Source organism: Echiichthys vipera, assembly GCF_963691815.1.
Source record: "Echiichthys vipera genome assembly, chromosome: 9".
In the NCBI taxonomy this organism is placed as follows: Eukaryota; Metazoa; Chordata; class Actinopteri; order Perciformes; family Trachinidae; genus Echiichthys; species Echiichthys vipera.
In genome coordinates, this window is record NC_139834.1 from 7,200,739 (window position 1) to 7,221,875 (window position 21,137).

At 40.3% G+C, this 21,137-nt stretch overlaps 4 protein-coding genes across 4 annotated transcripts; 3 read left to right on the forward strand and 1 right to left on the reverse strand.

Moving 5' to 3' along the window:
* Positions 1–258: 258 nt before the first annotated feature.
* Positions 259–1,955, forward strand: LOC310951372 (P2Y purinoceptor 1). The gene is made up of 2 exons (XM_083919569.1): positions 259–365; positions 790–1,955. The coding sequence occupies exon 2, from the start codon at positions 861–863 to the stop codon at positions 1,821–1,823; it is 963 nt and encodes a 320-aa protein (XP_083775695.1). The 5' UTR covers positions 259–365; positions 790–860; the 3' UTR covers positions 1,824–1,955.
* Positions 1,956–1,959: 4 nt separating this feature from the next.
* On the reverse strand, positions 1,960–12,593 carry ints11 (integrator complex subunit 11). The gene is made up of 17 exons (XM_083919568.1): positions 12,422–12,593; positions 11,364–11,461; positions 10,762–10,835; positions 10,426–10,654; positions 10,217–10,315; positions 10,106–10,140; positions 9,882–10,020; positions 9,695–9,759; positions 8,365–8,554; positions 8,193–8,276; positions 8,029–8,118; positions 6,978–7,140; positions 6,752–6,862; positions 5,967–6,028; positions 5,652–5,794; positions 4,978–5,107; positions 1,960–2,267 (listed from the first exon to the last, which is right to left on the reverse strand). Exons 1-17 carry the CDS (start codon positions 12,447–12,449, stop codon positions 2,202–2,204), a joined length of 1,806 nt encoding a protein of 601 aa, XP_083775694.1. The 5' UTR covers positions 12,450–12,593; the 3' UTR covers positions 1,960–2,201.
* Positions 12,594–13,416: 823 nt separating this feature from the next.
* Positions 13,417–16,681, forward strand: cptp (ceramide-1-phosphate transfer protein). The gene is made up of 2 exons (XM_083920742.1): positions 13,417–13,757; positions 14,862–16,681. The coding sequence occupies exons 1-2, from the start codon at positions 13,630–13,632 to the stop codon at positions 15,382–15,384; spliced, it is 651 nt and encodes a 216-aa protein (XP_083776868.1). The 5' UTR covers positions 13,417–13,629; the 3' UTR covers positions 15,385–16,681.
* Positions 16,682–18,061: 1,380 nt separating this feature from the next.
* ubxn10 (UBX domain protein 10) lies at positions 18,062–18,811 on the forward strand (the record flags this gene model as incomplete). Its single annotated transcript, XM_083920469.1, has 1 exon — positions 18,062–18,811. The coding sequence occupies one exon, from the start codon at positions 18,062–18,064 to the stop codon at positions 18,809–18,811; it is 750 nt and encodes a 249-aa protein (XP_083776595.1).
* Between the last annotated feature and the right edge of the window lie 2,326 nt (positions 18,812–21,137).

Sequence of the window (21,137 nt, forward strand, 5' to 3'; positions counted from 1 at the left end):
AAGAGGATGTGAAACATGTTTGTGCATTATGTGTGTTTAAATCGACCGACATAAATTATAAATACACTCTATCCGCCTGCTGGAAATGTAGGGGAGATACTCATACTCACAATATCTCTCTCTATGTTGCAGTGGGTGATAAAAGCAGACTGTATGCATCATCTAGTGTCATGCTATGGTTTCCTGCCCCTCTCTTACCTCCACACCTACACAGAGACAGGAAATTAAAGACGCCTGAGCAGAGAGCAGCCTTGTATATACTCCCTGTGCTCTGAGAGGAGCTGCTCAAACAAAGTGCAGCTACAAAGCTTTGATCTCACGTGTTTTCAACAGGAGATAAAACGAAGGAGTCTCTACACATCTCGGTAAGCGTTTTTTCTCCCCTAATTGTTTTATTTTAACTGTAGTTGGGCTTAGCTAGGTTTCATTTGTGTGAAGATGTTACAAATGTATATAAATCAGAAACATAATTCCTGAAAATATGGTAAAGGAGAAATATGTCACGAGTGTGATACTGGAAGTGTAACATTGTCGGCTTTCTGAAGTGGTCACTGTGTTTCTGCCATTTCTTTTTCACTTCAACGTTTGTTTCATTTTTGACGTGTGAGTAAATGTGTATTTGTAGTATGTGTTTAAATATTCTTTGTTTTCAGAAAATGAGCTTACAAAATAATGCAGTCAATTTCTGGAACAAAAAAACATTTCTCAAAAGCAACAAATCACCAAAAAAGATTGGTTTCCAATAAAGTGTCAATGGAAAAGTGGAAAAAAGCTCTTCTGTTGGTACAGTTACAGATGCAGCTGCGTTTCTGAGAATCAACCTACGCTTTCTGACTTTCATCTGACAAAAAACAACAACGATGAACGTGACAGATGGCGACTGCAGAGCCCCTTCGGTAGAGTACCAGTACTACTTTTTCCCAGCGGTCTACATCCTCGCTTTAGTTATAGGTCTACCAGGAAATCTGGCTGCCCTCTTCGTCTTCTCCTTCAGGATCACTCCCCGCACAGCCTTCAGTGTTTACATCAGCAATCTGGCTCTGGCAGACATCGTCATACTCTGCACCCTGCCCTTTAAGATCCACTACCACCTCAACAGAAACGACTGGGTGTTTGGGGACGTCGCCTGCCGCGTCACTGGGATTCTGTTCTTCGCCAACATCTACATGAGCATCGCCTTCATGACTTGTATCTGTGTGGATCGCTACATTGCCACTGTACATCCGCACTCCTATCTGAGGCTGCGGAGCCCCCGGTGCTCTCTGGTTGTGAGTGTGGTTCTCTGGTGTGTAATCGTAGTGGCTATGCTGGTCTTCGTCCTCATGGGACCTCTGGAAACCAACGAGGACATGTCTGGAAGCCACAGCTGCTTTGAGAATTTCGCCAAGAACGAGTGGAATGCACGCTTGGCGGTGTACAGCGTGCTAGGCCTGTTCTTTGGCTCCCTGCTGCCCTCCCTGATCATCCTGGTGTGTTACCCGCTGGCCGCGAGGCGCATTTCCATGATTAAGACTAAAACAGCTCAAAAAGCTGTGTGGGTCATTTACACCATCCTGGCGATAACGCTGCTCTGCTTCCTACCCAACCACGTGGTGTACTTGCTGCACCTCCTTCGACGCATGGAGGTCATCGAAAGCTGCTTCTCTGCCAACGCCATCTACCACGCCAGGCGGGTCACCATGGCGCTTGTCATCCTCAACACCTGCTTGGACCCCGTGCTTTACTACATCACCACCAGCCACTGCAAATGGAAGCAGTACAAGATGACGTGGCCGTGGGGGAGAATCCGGAGGAGGAGGGGTGTTTATACCATTGCACATTAGCACAGCACACGTATATTGTAAATATATCTCTTTATATGCTTCAGAATGATTGTAAATGTAACTTCACGATGATAATTTGACTTTTCTATAAAAGTGTTTATTCAACTTGACTTTGTACATCAAAATAAAGGTACAAATTGGAATCTTGTTTTTCTTAATTGTGTGCGGTTGAGTCTGTAAATGAGTCCATGAAAGTCTGCAGCATCACTAAAGAAGAATCAGAGCTGCAGCCTGAATAAGGATCACTATCCCAACAGTAACTGGGAGCTAATTCAGCCTTAATGTTGCACTGGGAAGAACTTTCCAGTCTCCACAAATCCAGGTTCAAAAGAGTGTGACTTTTCTTCAAATGTTTGTATTTTCTGGAGTGAAAGATATTCAGCAGAGTCCAGGTGGAAGCCCCTTTTTCAGCAGATTTGAAAGGAAGCTCCCCAGGTCCTCGTCCTGACAAAACGAAAAAAGAAAAAAACAGAACAAAGCAGACAAAGTCAAAGCATTGCAGGAAAAGACAAAACACCATATCTTCACTTTAACACGTTAACATCTTATGACATCTTAAAATGACGCAGTTGATACTTGTGTTTTTGAGTGAATGTTTCACTTTGTTGTTGTTGTGGGCTGAAAGAACTATTTGTTATTTTTCGTTTTTAAAAGTATATTAATAATTTGTTAAAAAATAACTTGTGACAAGATTAATTGTCTGGTCTAGTATATGTCCGAAAATAGGGGAAATGCTTGAAAAATTCCTAAAGCCCAAGGTGACAACTTCAGACAGCTTGTTTTGTCCGACAAACAACTAAAAATATATTCAGTTTACAATAACATAACAGACAGAAAGGCAGCAAAATATCATATTTGAGAAGCTGAAAATAATGAATGTTTGGCATATCATAAAAATGCTCTTAATGATTAATTTACACTTTACATTTCTGAATAAATAAAAAAAAAAAAAAGAAATACGGACTAAACCTCCTCGTTCGATTATTAGAAAAGCTAGCATTTCATTTTCTGTTGATCTAATAGTTCTCAGAGTTTAATTTGGTGAGTGTGAAGCTTTTCTTCATGTCAGACACTCTGCTCAGTGGTTACAGGAGAAGCACAGGTGTGATTAATAGCATTAATAACATAGCAGCATTGTATTAAGGTAGGAAGGTTAAATTTTGTAAAACCAGTAGACCTTTCCAATCATCAAATAAAGATTACGTCTTATATTAAATTACTTTTGAAAGAATAATGTTAAGGTGTATTCTACATTGAAGCTTACAGAGAACACAGCTTAAGTGTTACCACCATTTATTTCTTAAGTACTACCTGATTACATTTCCTACACAAAGACTTGATAATCTAACAGATACCATCAAAAACTATGGTATTATATTCAGTGGCAATCGAATCTTTAAGCCACTTTTCTGAGAGAATTGAAGACAGAAAAAGAGGCAGAAACAGACTTGGTTTGTTTTATTTGCCAGTCCTTTGTGCTGCACCGGGCGCATGAAGCCACAGACAGCTCTCTCTCCTTCGATTGTGCAGTGACTGAAGTTAACAGGCAGCTTTCCCGTGCTTCTACTTTCATCTCATTTTCACTTTCAAAGCCCTCAGTCCCCAACTGTCCACCCACACAAGTGTGAGGCCGACTGAACCTCTCCTGAGGTAAAGACTGTTTAACGGATATCCTCCCTCACGCTGCGGTCACACCAGATCTCACCCAAAACAAATGTACTATTCTGGGGCTCAAAAATGATTTTGAATGGGCATGATTTTGTAGATTAAACGGCTTCTTATCAAACACTGTGCACGCCCTCTTTCTCTGCTGTTTGTTTTATTTAATCCTGCAGGTATACAAACAACAATATGAACAATCAAATACTTTCAGATAAAATAGTCAAGTGGGCTGGACGTTGCAGAGCCTCAGGATTTCAACGTCAATCACACTGACCTTTGCAACCTAATGGGGAGTCACCTTCAATCTTTTTTTTTTTTTTTTTTCCAAAACAATTATCCCAGAGTATATAAATGTGGACCGGTGGTTAAGGGTCTCCTTGACCCCTTGCCCACAGAGAAGTGGATGATGCAGCTGCCCAGCTGTCTTATAAGGACCTTGAGGCCAATTCATGCAAGATGTTTATTCATCCCCACGGGATGCGTCCTGTGCCCCCTTTACTGTGTATGTTCTTTATACCATTGAATGTAGGCGTCAAAAGTACTATTTGCAGATGGCACGGCGGTTGTCAGCTTCACTGAAATTTGCGGTCCTGTGCCTGTGGTCAGTGATCTTTTACAGCAGTGTGATGATCACTACAAAAGAATGAACATTTCTAAAATCAAATATAGGCCGTATAGGCAGATTATTGTTAAAGTGCCAAAACTGGAAACCGTAGAGAGCCATCAGTAATTTCGTGCTTGTTTACTATAAAATGAACATACTGCTTTGACCTGTTTACGTCTGGGTTCAGACCTCACCACAGTACAGAAATAGCTCTTGTCAGAGTTGGTCAATGGTCTCCAAGGTGTCCATTATTGTGCTTCAACACCACAGTGCTTAATTCAACACTGAAGATCACAAGATCTTATTAGAAAGAGTGGGAATCATGGGTGGTTTGTCTCCAAAACAGTCAACAAATGGTATGGAGTACCACAGGGATCAATTTAAGGCCCCCTTTTGGTTTAACCTTTAACCCCTCAGACAAATTAACAGTGTTCATTACCATAAATACACAGATGGTACACAGCTACATATTTCCTTGTCCATGAATGATCTCAGCCCTATCACCAGGGTTTACAACATATTTAAAATATACACTTCTAAATAAAGATAAAAAGGAATTGCTAAAGAAGTCCATGAAAACAACATATTAAGTAAGAAACCTTCAACCTTTTCAGTGTTGAAACCTTAGTTTTTATAAACATTTAAAGAGCTATTATTTTTCAGATATATTGTAATGGCTGACATGCCGCAGAAACCAATGGGACTGCGTGATTATGTTATTGTGTTTTTACTGCATTTATGTTTTTATGCCCCCAAAACATCTCGAGGGACAATAAAGATCTGAACTGGTCTCAAAACTGCTGCTGTGTTGTGCGGGGTATTTAAAGGTCCATTTTTCCAGTTGTGAATATTGAAATCAGTGAAGCCTAGACGATGATAATGTTTTACCTGATAACTCCAGGAAAGTAGCAGGACCTTCGTGTTGGTGTCTTCAGCAGAGGAGGAGACTTTGATGACGATGGACTCCACCATGACTGTGCCATCGGGGAGGTGCTGGATGGTGTAGCCTTTTAACACACTGAAGGAGAGGAATGCAAAAGCGAGGGTTCATAATAGAGGTTTAAGAAATACAATACTTAAGTTAGATTTTAGACTTTATTGTCCCAGAGGGGAAATTCTTTTCCACCTCAACCCTACAGTTTATGGGCAGCACGCCACGACCTGAACATGCGTCCGGAGGGCATGATGATGAACTGGCGGTTTATTGGGTGTGTGCTGTCCCTTTACTATTGTCAATGCGATCGTGAGATGGCCTTGAGATTGAGCTCTGACAGTGTGGGTGTGTGATGTGAAGTTATTTTCACATCACAAGCATCCGGCAAAATAAAGGAGAAAAGAAACAACACATACCGTATACTCCAATGTACTCAAATAACCAAAAAACAAACGAGACACAGAGAATGTTTTTTTTTTTTTTTAAAAAAAGGCACAAAAACAGCGGCTTGGATCATAGGAGGAAGGTGGAGAAAGTGCACGGTGTAGGTGAATTGCAAAATAATGCAGATTAGTATGTAAATGCAGGAAACTCAGTGACCCTCCTCTCCCTGCAGTGCTGCCCTCACCTCTTGAGATGTGTGTAGATTCTGTGAAGTGTGTCAGAGTCGCTGTGCGGGTCCTGGAGCTGCACGCGGCAGGTGAAGCGCAACTGATGTTCGTTGAGGCCCAGCTCCTTCAGGGCCTGCTCCGACGACACCAGCTTCAGACTCTGTGCTCAGGAAAAAGACGACGAGGAATTACATCACCATCTGTCGCCTGTGATAACGGAGCAAATGCCACGAGACCGCAGGTCGTCGATGTAAAAGGTCACAAAAGTATTTTGGTAAGTCCAAGAGTGACAGAACTCCTGCACTGACATAGTTAGAAGTATGGGAACTCACGTTTTCTTTCATGATCAGGGTTCCGTGCATGGTGCGAGGTTTTTTGGGATCAGGAAGCGGCCCTTCAACACAACAACGGTTCATCACAGACATAAATAAACAGGTAAATTATCACATGAAGCATAGGTGCAGATTTGGGTAGGGACGATGCCAAGGAGCTGCTGAATTCTGCCGACCAAGATTTATACAGATCTCAAACAATTTCACTTCCACAATTTCATTTTAATTAAGCTTACTTATTCATAATAAATCAAAATGTATTACTTAAATGTTCAAATATATACCATAATACTAATACTAACTGTATAACTGTAGTATGATATATATATATAAAATATAGTATAGTATATATAAGTACTATAATAATTCCCTAAAAAATAAATACAAAAAACAGATACTATAATAACACTATGTGGCGGAGTCTTTAGACATAAGAAATTCGAAAACTAGACACAAAGGAGCATGAAAACTGCACTGTCCTGATACACATAACTATTACATTTCTGTGCGTTTAGAGTCCTATCATCTCCATACATGACATTTATCATGATGACAACTAATCTGGGTCATGATATTTAGGTCGCGTGGGACACGAGGGCTAGCCGGGTAAACCGCACTGAAGAAAATCTAAATGTCAGGAACAAACTGAATTCTGAAACTGAAACTGAAACTGCGTAGGCTCCCTGTACCTACTGTAAAACCATTTTTACCAAATACACACTTTGTTTCACTTTATTACACCTTAGGCTACAAATTAAACAAACTAAGCAATAAACAAGACATACCTCCGAGAGCCATCTCCCTCTTGAGCAGGTTGAGTGAGATATCCACAGGCACGCTGGGGTTGGTGGTCACAGTCACTGTCTCTCCGTTGGCTGGCATGTGGCAATCTATGCCTGCCGTTAAAAAAACAACATCGACAGGACTGAGAATGTCTCCTCTTACTATGAGCTTGCACACATCTGCCAAATATACTTGTAAAGAGCCTGACGCTATTGATGATGCACTTACTGAACTCCTGTTCAATCTTGCCCTTTAGGAACTCCATTTTCACTGCCTCCCCGTGAACCAGCAGCATGTTTCGAGGCTCTGCCATGCGAATGAGCTGCATGATGCCCTTAGCATCTGCATGGGCACTGAAGGACATGTACTCCACCTGTAGCTTCACATCCAACTGTAGGAATCGCAGAAACAGAAAGTCAAGTGTTGTTTTTCACATTAATCACAATTTCATGTTTTTTGTAGTTATTTTTTTCAAGGATTAGTTCCATGTATTGGCTCTTTTGCTGAGAGATGAGAAGATTCATTCACTTTAATACCTGTTTCATTAGAGGAGCTCCTCTGGTGGGACTTTTATGGTCACATGCACTAACATGCACGCACCGCCGGACAGGCTATCAGAACAAACTTTTGGCAATAACAAGAGACAAGAAAGAGTCCTACACATAATCACATTAGGCATTGAACTTACCATTAACATTACCGTTACCATTGAAGAGTTTTCCCCAGTTTTCAGTCTTTATACTAAGCTAAGTAGAGCTGCAATGATCGGTTGACTAAATTGATCAAAATTATTTGATACTTTAATTATTAAAGTAATCTTTCATACAAAAATAGCAGAAAATGCTGTTTTCAGCCTCAAATATGGACATTTCCTGCTTTTCTCTGTTTTACAAAGCATGAAATTTAAAGACATCCCCTCGGACTTTAAGAAACTGGAATGGAAATGTTTCACTATTTTCTGACTTTTTAAATCAAAACACTTAATCTTGAATATAATCGTCAGATTAATCGATAATGGAAATAACCGTTAGTTGCAGCCCTGAAGCTAAGCTCAGATATGACCGTGGTATTGATTTTCTCATAGAACTCCCGCCAAGAAAGCCAAAAAGCATTTTCCACGAGTTGACCACTTTCTTTAAGCACCTCTCTACATTATCAGACCGACGTCAAAAGGAAGATGAGAGACAGGAGGGATGACAGGATGAGGTGACTTTATCTGCAGAGCTGAGATAAATAAAAAGTATGATCTCCTAACTGACACAGATGACGGGAAACGTACTGTTGCTCTCCCTTCCATCTCCAGTTTCCTCTGCCCGTTTAGGATCTTGTGACCGATTGTTCCTTGTACACAATACCCAGGCATGATCACCTAAAAGAAAGGCAGAACTAGGTCTTTATCAAGTATAGTAATTGAAAAAGAAAACATTTCCTTATGGGACTCACCATGTTTTTCTCATTGCCAGCCCATTTCTTGAAGATCTGCAAAGACTGACCAGCGTGCAGCATACCTGGTGTGGCAAACACCACCTGGAAGTGTGCACAATGTTCACAGCAATTTGAATTTGAATCCTGAATTAAATACTTGTACACTTTGGAGGAAAAACAAAACAATTACCATAGGTCCAGGATTATCAGCGTAGGAGCGATCAAAGGGCTTGATGTGCTTAAATTCAAACATGTTTCTCTGTACAAAGGTTTTTCGAATCTTCTGGTTGGTCCACGTTATGAAAAGCTTGTAATAATGATTCGCTTTCTCCGTCAGCCCAGTGGAGAAGTAGATCGGGGCCTTCAGGTTCATTCTCTCCCTGATAGGGAGGACAGGGAAAGGACGTGATTAGAGCGTCTGCCCAATGAGCCAATGTTTAATGTGAATAAAGTTCATATGTCACCATTATTCTATCAAGCTTAATAAAATGAATACAGCTATTTAAGGGAGCTGCTACTTTTCTGATTCCAGACAATTTGCGACCTTTGCATATGGTAATCATGTGTAATTACTCCACATTGACAGGACTTTCTATTCAACCTCTTCCACTCCTCGCAGACGCCTGCGTCCTCAGCCGACACTAATGTATTTCAGAGGCTCTGAAGTGACGATGTTAGTCTCCACGGTAGCAGTTGACCTCACTGTATAAAATGAGCTGTTGTGACCTCTATGATAACCACAGCACCATGAAACTTTACAACCACAAACTACAGACCTAGGGCATTCAGATGACAGATGGCTTCCCTGGGTATATTGAACATTTTTCAGGTTCCAGAACAGAAATGCTCGCCATTTTATCATAGAAAAATGCAACTGCAGAAATCTCCAGCATGGATTTTTCTATGGTGTTCCTCGAAGTCTTGGTGTCTTAATGTGGTGTTTTGGAGGGATTTTTGACCATTTTTATATCAAGTGGTGGAAAAATGGTCAAATTTAGTACCAAATCTGCGTAACGAATGGTACCAACGCAAAAATTGCTGCAACAACTTATTGTAAATAAGTGAGCAGGGAAATGGAAATAACAAACTTCTGTTCTAAGCCTTTATACACGCTTTCAACATTTTAATAGGCATGTAAACAAAACACAGAAGAACTTGACACAGTGCTGAGCGGCATGTCAATCTTGGGGTTCCCATCGTTCAGATAATATACACCAATACCCACCAATTCTATTTGGCATCTATATCTGTAGTGTTCACCTGCTATCTCCCACTAAAGATCCTCTGCCTTTTCCCTATATAAAACAAAACTATGGTAGGGAGGAGTCCTTTATCTGATATTACACCACCAGGGTACAGTGATTATTTCCACACATCACTTTCACAAATCACCTTTACTCTCTTATTTCTAGCTTTGACAGAGATTTATCTACATCCACAAACCTGTTGAAGAACATATAAGAAAGCCTGTGCGAATTTTGTTTCTGGGATTTGTGTGAACAATCGAAGAACAAACCTACCAAAATGTTTCCAACAGGATGCAGAGTTCTTGTGCTCTTCCGAGGGCAAAAACTGGAATGAGAACCTGAAAAGATAATAAGGAAACAAATATCTTAGACAAACTGCATGCAACTGATGCAATACAAAAATTGAAAGAACACAAAAAGCCACCCCCAAACACAGAATTCCATTAACTCTGAAAATGACCTTTCCTCCTCTTTCTATGCTTTCGTGCACTTTCTTCAGAAAGTCCCTCTCTCTGCATCTCTTCGAGTCACGGATGGTGGTGGCGTATGTGGACTCTGAGATGAGGATGTCTGGACGACACTTGTCGATCCATGCAGCGCTGCAAATATAAAAACACAAGGATGAAGAGAAGCGTGGGCATAAACTCCATCATGTCATCATTAACCACAGTGAAGGCTACTTACCCTAAATGCCTGTCAGGTGTCATGTTATAGTCTCCCTAAAAATGAAAAGATAATTTTAGACCTGTGTGTCAGATTCAAACTCTGATACAGTGCAGACTTGTTTACACTCACAGTGTAGACCACAGATTCTGATCCCACTTTGATGTGCACCATGGCAGCTCCCAGAACATGGCCTGCATAGTACGCCTTGATCTCCAGCTCATCATCCACCTGCGCAGCAGCACAACAGAAACAGCTTGATTTGCCATCAAAAGGGATGAGCAGCTGGTGCAGAAATGATTAACAGATGGATGTGATCAGAACGTATGTGAGCGCCGCACCTGGACAGTTTGGTGGAGGTTCAAAGGTACCACTTTCTTCATGCAGTCCTTTATCATCTGCGAGGTGAAGAAGTTGGTTTCTCCCTTTTTGTCGACGGTGATCTTCCGGAAGTCCTCCAGCAAAATGGGACAGATGGCCTTGGTGGGATGAGTCATGTAGATGGGTCCATCGTAGCCCACCATCTCACTCATGAAGGGCAGAGCGCCACAGTGGTCCAAGTGGAAATGGCTGAGAAAGGAAACAGGTGTAGCCAAGTTAAAAACACTGGATTGTTCATTGTATCCATAATCGGGAGAGAAATGGCACTTTATACTGTGAATGTTAGGAAAACAAACCTGATGATCACACAGTCCAGAAATTCTGTCAGACGTCCGTTCTGGGTTATATAAGAAAAGTCGGGGAAACGTCTCTGCAATGACAATAGAGACGTGCATTCAACTGTTCTTATGCTGTAAATGACCTTCTTCACAACTTACAAAACGTATGTAACTGAACTAAAGAGTTGGGAAGAGAGATTACACATTGAAAATCCTGAAACAATTTATTTTAATTAGTCTGCTGATTAATCTTGAGTAACTGGTTAGTTTTTAAAATGTCATAAAAATGGCAAAATGTCTTCAAATGTCTTGTTTTGTTCAACCAATCATCCAAAAAACCCAAATGTATTCAATCTATAAGCATAAAGCAACAAATCTACACATTCAAGAAGCTGCAGCTGCAGAAGGTTTGGATTTTTTTTTGATGATCTCTATTAAACCTCTCTGTAGACTGATGAATTGTGTAATCTTCAAATCTAATTTCAGCAATACCAGTAACCACCAGGTGATGACACTTGATGATGACCTTTTTTTTCTTCACTTTTATCGTTGTATTTGGACAAGCATTATCTTAAACGGTTGTTATTTCTATTTTGAAATAAATACGCTACTTCACTTACATCATCATTGTATCCCATGTGCATCCCACAGTCGAGCATTATGTTTTTGCCCCCAATAGAAACAAGGATGCAGCTGCGGCCGACATCCTGTCCAGCACCTTGGAGAGAGAGAACACACATTTGATAAAAATGAAGTAAATAAACTGAGAATTATGTATCTAACATTCCCTGTAGCATCCAAATGAGAGAAACACATTTAAAAACAATGGACGACATTCATCCTCTGAAAGAATGACTTAGTCTATGTTTTAATATTGATGATAATATGTGCTCATTTTGTGAAAGCGATACTGAGACCACAGACCACAGATTTTTCTCATGTAGGATAATACATAGATACAAAGAGAGATTTTGGCCTGACATCCACACACTGATAAAACAAAATATCTCCTAATTTCCAGCTTCTATCTCTAGAGACTACTGAAATCCACCCCCAATTTTATTTATTTTTCTTAAATTAATTCAAAATGTATGTAAAGTCCTTAAAATTGGTAATTGGAAGCACAAAAATTGTATGATATTCTAAAACACTTGCCCTTACTTTTTCGACTAACTGAAATAGAACTGTATTTCTCCTTGTATGTAAAATTATTTATTTTAACTATTTTTTTTATTTTCTATTGATATTATAATTATGTTCAGAATGAACTACTAAAAGCACTTCCTTTGAGATCCATTGTTAATCCTGTATACAAGGCTGTCGTGCCATTTGGCAAATGCTTTGTACCAATTATGTAATGAATGCATATTAATGTTGCCATGTCTATTTTGTACATTTTCAATAAAGTTAACCTTGGCGAGAGGAACAGTGAAGTTGAGAGAAAGCTTTAAAAAAACAAACACATCATGAACGCACCACCAAGTTAGCTTCTCCGGCTAACAACGGCTAACTGTCAGTTAAGGGTGGAACCTACACGCCGCTTACGTGCATTATAACAGAAAACACACAGGCTGTTGCTACTCTAATGCTACAAGACATTTAGCAGATAGATACCGTCAAAGTTCGAGACACAATCATTTCATTTCAGACGCTAGTTAGCTCCTGCAGCTTTACTCACCCAGGGGTGTTACTTTTATCTCAGGCATGTTTTCTGGCCTGCTTTTGAAGAAAGATTAAATACACAGCTGGTGACCCGGAGGCCAGGGAGCTTCCGATGGATAACGCCTTGTTTACAAAGAAATATTTATTGTCTAACTTGGATACATGTGGGTCATTTTGAGTTCCGACGTTTGTTTTTACCAGTGTCAAAGCTGCACACGTTAAAACGGCAGAGCTTCCGGGCGGCGCATTCAAAATAAAACCCCAAATTGCAAACCATGTTACAAGACTTTATTGAAGTGATGTGACATCCATCCTTCCATCCATCCATCCATCCATCCTTCCTTCCATCCTTCCTTCCATCCATCCTTCCATCCTTCCATCCATCCTTCCATCCATCCTTCCTTCCATCCTTCCATCCATCCTTCCATCCATCCATCCATCCATCCATCCATCCAACCAACCAACCATAAAAACACCCGCTCCTAAGTCTTGCTTCTTTTTTTTTTAAATTCAACAGCTTTATTTAAAATGAGTTGCCATAGATACAAATAGTATACAGGGAACAGTATATAAGGAAAATACAGAGAACCTGTGCCAGGGGTGATGTTCATTATACAACAAGGTTACACTACATATTACAGAAGTCTATGGTTTGGTTTAAAGCAGCCTTTTCATTTGCTGATTTGGTGATTAGCTTAAAGTAAAGTTCCATTTCTTTTTGAGAAACATAAAAACAAGGTTTTTTCTTAGAAAATTTACTTTTATGGTTATATTTTGCAAGAAATAAAAACAGATTTATTAATAGTATACATTTCCTTCTAATTATGGAAACCAAAAACAACATTTTCCCAAAGTAAAATAAAATCTATCGTGAAAGAGTCAATAATACTAAGGTGTGCCCATAGTTTTTTCCTTTTATTTTTTTCTAAAATGCTTTTGTTTTGAAGGCAAAGTCGCCAATTTCCGACGTTTGCCGGTTCGAGTCTGCGCAGTAGAAGCGGATTAGAGCAGGGATGACCTGCCGCACCACTGACATGAACACAAACGCCTGATTTCCCCTTTCTTTTGAAAAGTGTTCTCGCAGGTAATGTGTTCATTCAGTGAGTTTATACCTCAGCAGTCACTTTTGTCGTGACCTCCAGTCTGTGCGCGGCCGTTAGTCACATCTCCACATCCATTTGCTGCCTGTTCCCTTCTGTCGGGAGCACTTCCGCATAGAAAACCATGGCTGGTCCTGGAGAAGAGCAGAAATTCTGCTTTCAGGAGGTGCTCGATACCTTCAACGTGTGTTTGTCGGAGAATAAAGAAGTCTACCTCGAACACTACGTCGCTGGGTGGCGTGGTCTTGTAAAGTAAGTGTGCTTGGAAAGATAACACTCAGCTGAAAGAAAGGAAGTATGAGGAATATAAAGGAAATATCAAATAATAACAACGACGTAAGGACAAGATGGAATGAATTAAATGCAAAATCATAATAACAGCACCAGGATGGTCTTTTAGAATATGAGGCATTTCTGTAGATTAAACAACCCAACAGTACATAAAGGGGTTAACATGAGCACAACCTTATACATCTACAGTAGTAAAATGCAATACACACTTTAATGCAGCATGAGTATTAACAAGATGTATTAGTTAAACACTGACAGGGAACATTTGACTGAACAATGAGTACTTTTACTTTTCATACTTGTAGTGCATTTAAATAATATTATTTACATACTTTTAGTCAGGTGTTAAATGCAGGATTTTTACTTAGAATGGAGTATTTTCAGATTTTGCCCCCAATAGAAACAAGGATGCAGCTGCGGCCGACATCCTGTCCAGCACCTTGGAGAGAGGGAACACACATTTGATAAAAAATGAAGTAAATAAACTGAAAATTATGTATCTAACATTCCCTGTAGCACTCAAAATGAGAGAAACACATTTAAAAACCATGAACATGTCCATGGTTTTTAAATGTGTTTCTCAGGCGACATGTCATCCTCTGAAAGAATGACTTAGTCCATGTTTTAATATTGATGATAATATGTGCTCATTTATATTTTTCTCATGTAAGATAATACATAGATACAAAGAGAGATTTTGGATTGACATCCACAAACTGATTACACAAAATATCTCCTAATCTCCAGCTTCTATGTCCAGAGACAATGTTACATTTGGTGTGATGCTGCAAAAATAAAAGCATGACCTCTGTTGTGATGTAATTCTACGTCTGGCAAAAATGTTTCATACGTAAAAATAGAATACTGAAATCCAGCCCCAATTAAATGTTTTTCTTAAATTCAGCTGAGAGAAAGAAAGTATGAGAAATATAAAGGAAATATCAAACATGGTATTAGTGCTTTTTCTTAAGTAAAGCATCTGAATATATTTACTCCAGCCCTACTCAGCTGTCTTCAAAGAGTCATTGTGGTGTTAACAAACTGTTTTGTTTATCCCTTTAATAGGTTCCTGAACAGCTTGGGGAGTGTGTTTAGCTTCATTTCCAAGGATGCTGTCAACAAGATCAATATCCTAGTCACTCACATTGATGGTGAGAACGGGTCCCAGTACGTCACCATCCAGTCAATGGTCAAATATGAGCTGGAGAACGAACTAGTGGACCTGACCAAGAGAGGCAGCCACCCAGAGTCCGGCTGCCGTACTCTCCTGAGGCTCCACCGTGCACTGAGGTGGCTGGAGCTCTTCCTGGAGCGTCTCCGCACCAGCGACGAGGACGGCAAGACTTCTGTCATGTGCTCAGAGTCCTACAACGAGTCTCTCTCCCAGCACCACCCTTGGGTGGTCCGTAAGGCCGCGAGCATGGCGTTCTGCGTTCTCCCGGGGCGTCCGGCTTTCTTTGAAGTGATGAACGTAGGCTCCTCGGAGCAGGTCGTGGCCAAGCTCGGGGAAGCCCTACCTCATATATCCGAGGTGTACCAGATCACAGAGGAACTTTACGCTCAACATGACCTGCTCGACTTACCGTAGAGAGCAACAAGTGCGATTATTTGCCACTTCATACATTACAGGATTAAATATGGTGGGCTGTCAAGGTAGCTACTACTGGTGTTTAAAGGGTTGTGCATTATCTGTATACAGTGTTATTAATTAAGCATAGTTAAACTGACACTCATCTGTACCTACTGCATTACCAGTTGTTGTTTTTTTTTATATAAAACTACTGTTTATTATAATGCTGCATGTTTAGCTCTACTCTACAATGAACCTCTTTTTAATTCAACGGTGGCCTGTAAATCTATTTGTTTTTCATTTAAGTAGACCAAGGGAACGGTGGGGGCCAGAAGTCGTAGCTCACTGCCCATAGCTGTTTGTTTTCATTATTGATTCAAAAAACAAACAAAAGGAAATGAATCAGTCACTATTTTGACAATAAATGAATCATTTAAGTATTTCTTTTGAAAGCATAAACACCAAATATTTGATTTCAGTTTCTGAAATGTAATACGTTTGTTGCTCTGCTTGGTCTCACGTCATAGTAAATTGAATATTTCTTTGTTTTGGACAGATTTGATAACTCAATTATAGCAGTTGATGATGAAAACAATTGTTAGTTGCAGCTCTATTTAGATACAAGGACTGCTTACATAAAATTATGTAATAATGGAGCCATTTGATAACATTTTGGAAGTTCTCGTATTATATTTCATTCAAATATTGACAGATTTGTCCAATGCTATAAAATATCTGATATTAGATATTGTGGTAAAAGAAAATACAGATAAAAGACCAGTGGCAAACTGCAGCCTTTTAATGGAAGAGTTTCCAAACTACAGAGACAGAAAAGTTTAAACTACCAACAGTATTAAACTCATCAGAGAGATAAAAAAAGAAAAACTAACATTACGAGACAGACGAGGTGGACTACTGTAGAGATTTAAATATAAAATGAAACAAACATCTATAGCATTTGAATGGCCAGATCAGATACCACACAACATGTATTCATACCCTAACTTCCCTACAAATGATTTATGCTAACTTATGAAACAAACGATTTTAGTAGTGGATAATAAAAGAGCCTGGTATATTTTATTCATGTGACTGGTGTTTTATCTTACAATTGTATGTACTGTACTATATCTCTCTATATATTATATATACATATTTACATAATTCCAACAGAATGCATAAGTATTAGCTTAATGAAAGAAAAGTCCACTTTGTTGTTGATTGTGAATTTGCCTCATGTTAGATTTGATGATTTTTGTATTGGTTCATTTTGTTACTGGTTTTAAGTAAATGAGGGCGATAATTTAACTTTGATCTTTTCATGTTTTTTTTTAATTTTTATCCTTTTGTAAAGCTCATGGCATTCAGGGTAGTGGGCAATAAGTGACTTTGGACTTTCTTTTTCTCTCATGAACAAACTTTAAAAAAGGAATAACAGAACTACTCCACTACTGTTCACAGAATAAAACTGCTCTTGTACTCTGTGACACTTGTGGTTACTTTGAAAAGCACAGATGCTTATGTGATATGATGCAGTACTAATACTACTAATCCACCCAGAAGCTTACAAAGTACCTTGAATTGGCTCCACAAGTCCGACATTAAGTTGCTCTTGTTTGTTATGAATATAAAAGCTGAATCATATTCTACAATACTATAAAACTGTAAGGAGCCATTCTGCATATTGAGTAATTAAACTTTTTATACTTGAAGTACATTTTGCTGAACTCACATTTTGAATTCAGGACTTTTAATTGTAATGGAGTACTTTCAGATTATTGTATTGCAGCTTTTAATAAAGTAGGCGATATATATATATAGCGATGGAATGGAATAAAGCACCGTTTTGAGGTACATGCACTGTACTCAAGTATTTTGTTTTTAAACCCATTTCTACTAGTAAGTATTTCACTTTTGTTTAGTTACTTTAATTCAATATATATATATATATATATAGTGACATATAAAACAGCTGATCAGTTAATGGGCAATCATTTTCTTGAAAAAACCTTTCATGGTTCAAGCTTCTCAAATGTGAAGATGTGCTGCTTTTCCATTTGATTATAAAACAATACATATTTCATGAGTACTGCTCATTATACAGCTCCTTCTGCGCGCGGTGATACGGTTGACATTGTAGTTCGGTCGAAAGAAAATAGTTCCTACATGAAACTGCTCCCCACCAGGTCTGTGTGTTACCTTGTACACATAACACTACAGGTAAGAGGGGACATGTGCTGTGTGAGTTTAGGGTGAAGTTTCCCTGCCGATAAAACAGTATTGATTATGTTTTGAGCTGATAAAGAGGGCAGGAGGGTTCAAGCTAAAGTGAACCAAGCAGCAGTTGCGAACTTCCAACACCAGGGGTCTCCTTCCGCCTCTTAAAGCTCTCGCTACAAGGCGTCGTCAGGGTAACCAGACTGTCATGGCAACCTCGCTGACGCCTAACGTGAGGCACTTTCTGTTAAAACGGGGTGGAAAGCGCACAAATGGTATTTTCTTTTAGCATTTTAACTTGTAATTTAGCTTCAGTGCGACGAATCTCTTCTCTAATGTAGTGAAGCAGCTTTTAAAACAACAGGACGTGCTTCTCTGTGTGTGTGTGTGTGTGTGTGTGTGTGTGTTTTTAACGGACTGACAACTGGGAATCAGACCGATTGTGAATGCAAGAAAGCGCATTGGCAGCAGGTTATCGATGCATTTAATGAGGCCAAAGTCATCCAAAGGGCGAAGCCGACCGGCTGCAAACAACTCTCTGTATTCAGGTGACACTGACAGCACCCAGGGGCCACCACCGGCGTCCCCAGATTCTCCTGTGCAGAGCTGCAGGCCAGACAGGACCCTCCGCTCCCAGTCCCAGCCCACAATGTGGCCCAGCCAGCTGAGCCAGGAGGATGAGGGTCTCCAGATGCTGCAACATGCTCCACCACAGTCCTTGAACAAGTACAAGGTTCTTCCATCCATAGAGAGGAGGCAGTCAGGGGTGAGTCCTCCCAGGAGAAGCCTGGACAAACACATGTCCGCCCTCAGCCTGTCTGATGTTGCTCTCCTGCAGGGAAAGAACAGGCACAAGGAGCCAGATCTCCCCACAGTGAAGGGTGTGGCCCAGAGCTCTGAGGTGGGAAAGAGGGCTGGGGTCTGGCCGCCTAAGCCCCCTGACCCAGGAGCAATAATTCACAAAGAAACTAAGAGTTTGCTCCTAGCTATCCGTGCACCATGTGGCAGGAGGTTCCAGCAGCACTTTGACCCCACGGACACTCTGCTGATGGTGAGAGCCAGTGCAGAGCTCAGGTATGGAGCAGAGTACAGAGAGGCTTCCATCGAGACCGTAGACGTACCACGCAGGAGCTTCACAGATATGGATATGACCTTGGCCCAGTGTGGCATCTTGAACAGATCAGTGCTGTGCATCTCTCAGAATGACAGTGCAGTGGTGCATGAGTGAGCTTAAATGATTTTATTGTTTTTTGCCAGTCAAGCCATGGTGGCTTTTAAAATCCCTCCGCACTCAAAAAAGCGTCCCACTTTCTTCCCTTGGATGTTCAAGCTCCACTGTGCAGAATGATGCGTGTGCAGAGTTTACTGCAGCTAAAGGAGGAAACGTTTCTCCCCTTGAATCTAGACTCGATTCTGTACTAGATTATCTAGTACAGAGACAAAGCCTATGATTTCTGGAGCTAATCGTGGCCCAGTATGTTGGACACATAAAAACATCTTTCAGGACTCAATAATGTCTCCATGTGCTTTGAATGTGAGTTTTTTACAAGTTAATTTGCCTATTGTTTGTGAAAAGAACAAATTATTATTCAAAGCAGACCGTTTTTATGCCTTAAAACATATCTGAGGAGGATCTTTACATATACATGATCTTATTTTTGGTAATTGACAAATACAGATACTAAAATGTATCCGTGTAGCTGTATATAACAACAGCTGTCCTATGAGGACATTTAAAAGTATGCAGATAAGTAGTAAAAGAACAACTTTGATCCTTTGTCAGTCTCATTTAGAGAAGAAATTCTGATTTCTTTCTTCTGATTTTCCCATTTGAATTCCGATAATCAGAGATGCTGCAGACAAATACACCGACAAAGAGGTTTTCTGGGTTACGTTGCTTTTTCACATTTTGTAGTTTTATGTTCATATATGCCAAATAAAGTCCTATTTCATTAAGATGCAGAGGCACAGAAGCATGAGGAGTAAGAACCAGAGGGGCGTAATTAATGTTTTGGGTGAAAATGAGTATATTCACCAAATTAAAGCTCTTGATGAGCTCTTTTACTGCCAAAAGATAAAGATGAATTCTACGCCAATCCAGATTTATGAATTAGAAAAACAAGAGCCGACACCGAAACACACAAGTGTACATAAAAATATATTTTTAAATAAACGCCAAAATACTGTTTCAGTATGTTTTCACCCACGTTGACCAAGCTTTAATATTAAAGATCGAATTTAATAAACAGGACAAAGTACGGTCACTCTGGTTCTCACCTCTGAATTCATCCCACTTTCATTTTAAGCTGCAACTACTGCCCTGCTTTCAAAGCGTGTAAAAACAAATCCATAAAAGAATATTGAATCCTGTGGCTGGTTTTTCATTTGACAGACGTGTGTGTGTGTTGATTCACTGCTGTGGTGTAGTAGTCAAGGTAATCAGGACACAGGAAAAGAAGCCTTTTTTCACACGTGGCAGAGGGAAGAGCACATCAGGTGTTCCCCATGAACAATGAACGAAGCCATTGCCATCGTCATTAGAAACACCTGTGCTTTTCTGTCTGAGTCAAAATGACTGCTGTGAAAAAGATCAACTGCTAACGACCCTCCATATGTTCTGGTAAAGTACTCCTTTTATAGTTTTTCATACTGAAAAGAGCCACAAAATGACTTCTGGATGAATGACAGCACCAATGACTTATCACTCATTTAAATGGTGAAGAGAATGAGTTTACAGGCTCATCTTTTAAACATATTGTATATTCTCTCAAGAAATGTATGTTCACTGTCATTATGTTTAATAAAGTTCCTGAGCAAGTGACTTATTCTTTTATCTCATCTAATCTTCAGCCTCTTATCCGGGGTCGGGTCGCGGGGGCAGCAGCTTTAGCAGGGGACCCCAAACTTCCCTTTCCCGGGCCACATCAACCAGCTCTAACTGGGGGATCCCGAGGCTTTCCCAGGCCAGTGTGGAGATCTAATCTCTCCACCTGGTCCTGGGTCTTCCCCGAGGCCTCCTCCCAGCTGGACGTGCCTGGAACACCTCCCTAGGGAGGCGCCCAGGGGGCATCCTTACTAGATGATCCTGAACCACCTCAACTGGCTCCTTTCAACGCAAAGGAGCAGCGGCTCTACTCCGAGTTCCTCACGGATGCTGAACTTCTCACCCTATCTCTAAGGGAGACTCCAGCCACCCTCCTGAGAAAACCCATTTCGGCCGCTTGTACCCGTGACCTCGTTCTTTCGGTCATGACCCAGCTTTCATGACCATAGGTGAGGGTAGGAACGAAGATTGACCGGTAGATCGAGAGCTTTGCCTTCCGGCTCAGCTCTCTTTTCGTCACAACGGTGATACATCAAATATGATGGTATTAGTCAATAAGGCGCCAAAACTGGGCTCAGCTCTGTGTTTCCACGGAATGAGTCTCTTGATATAAACTAAAACTAACTTCACAGTTCAAACAGCAAAACAATGAACATAGATGGAGAACTTTCTTGCCTGCGTATGAGGACATGATTTCAACGGGAGCGTACATATGTTCCCCGCCTTGTAT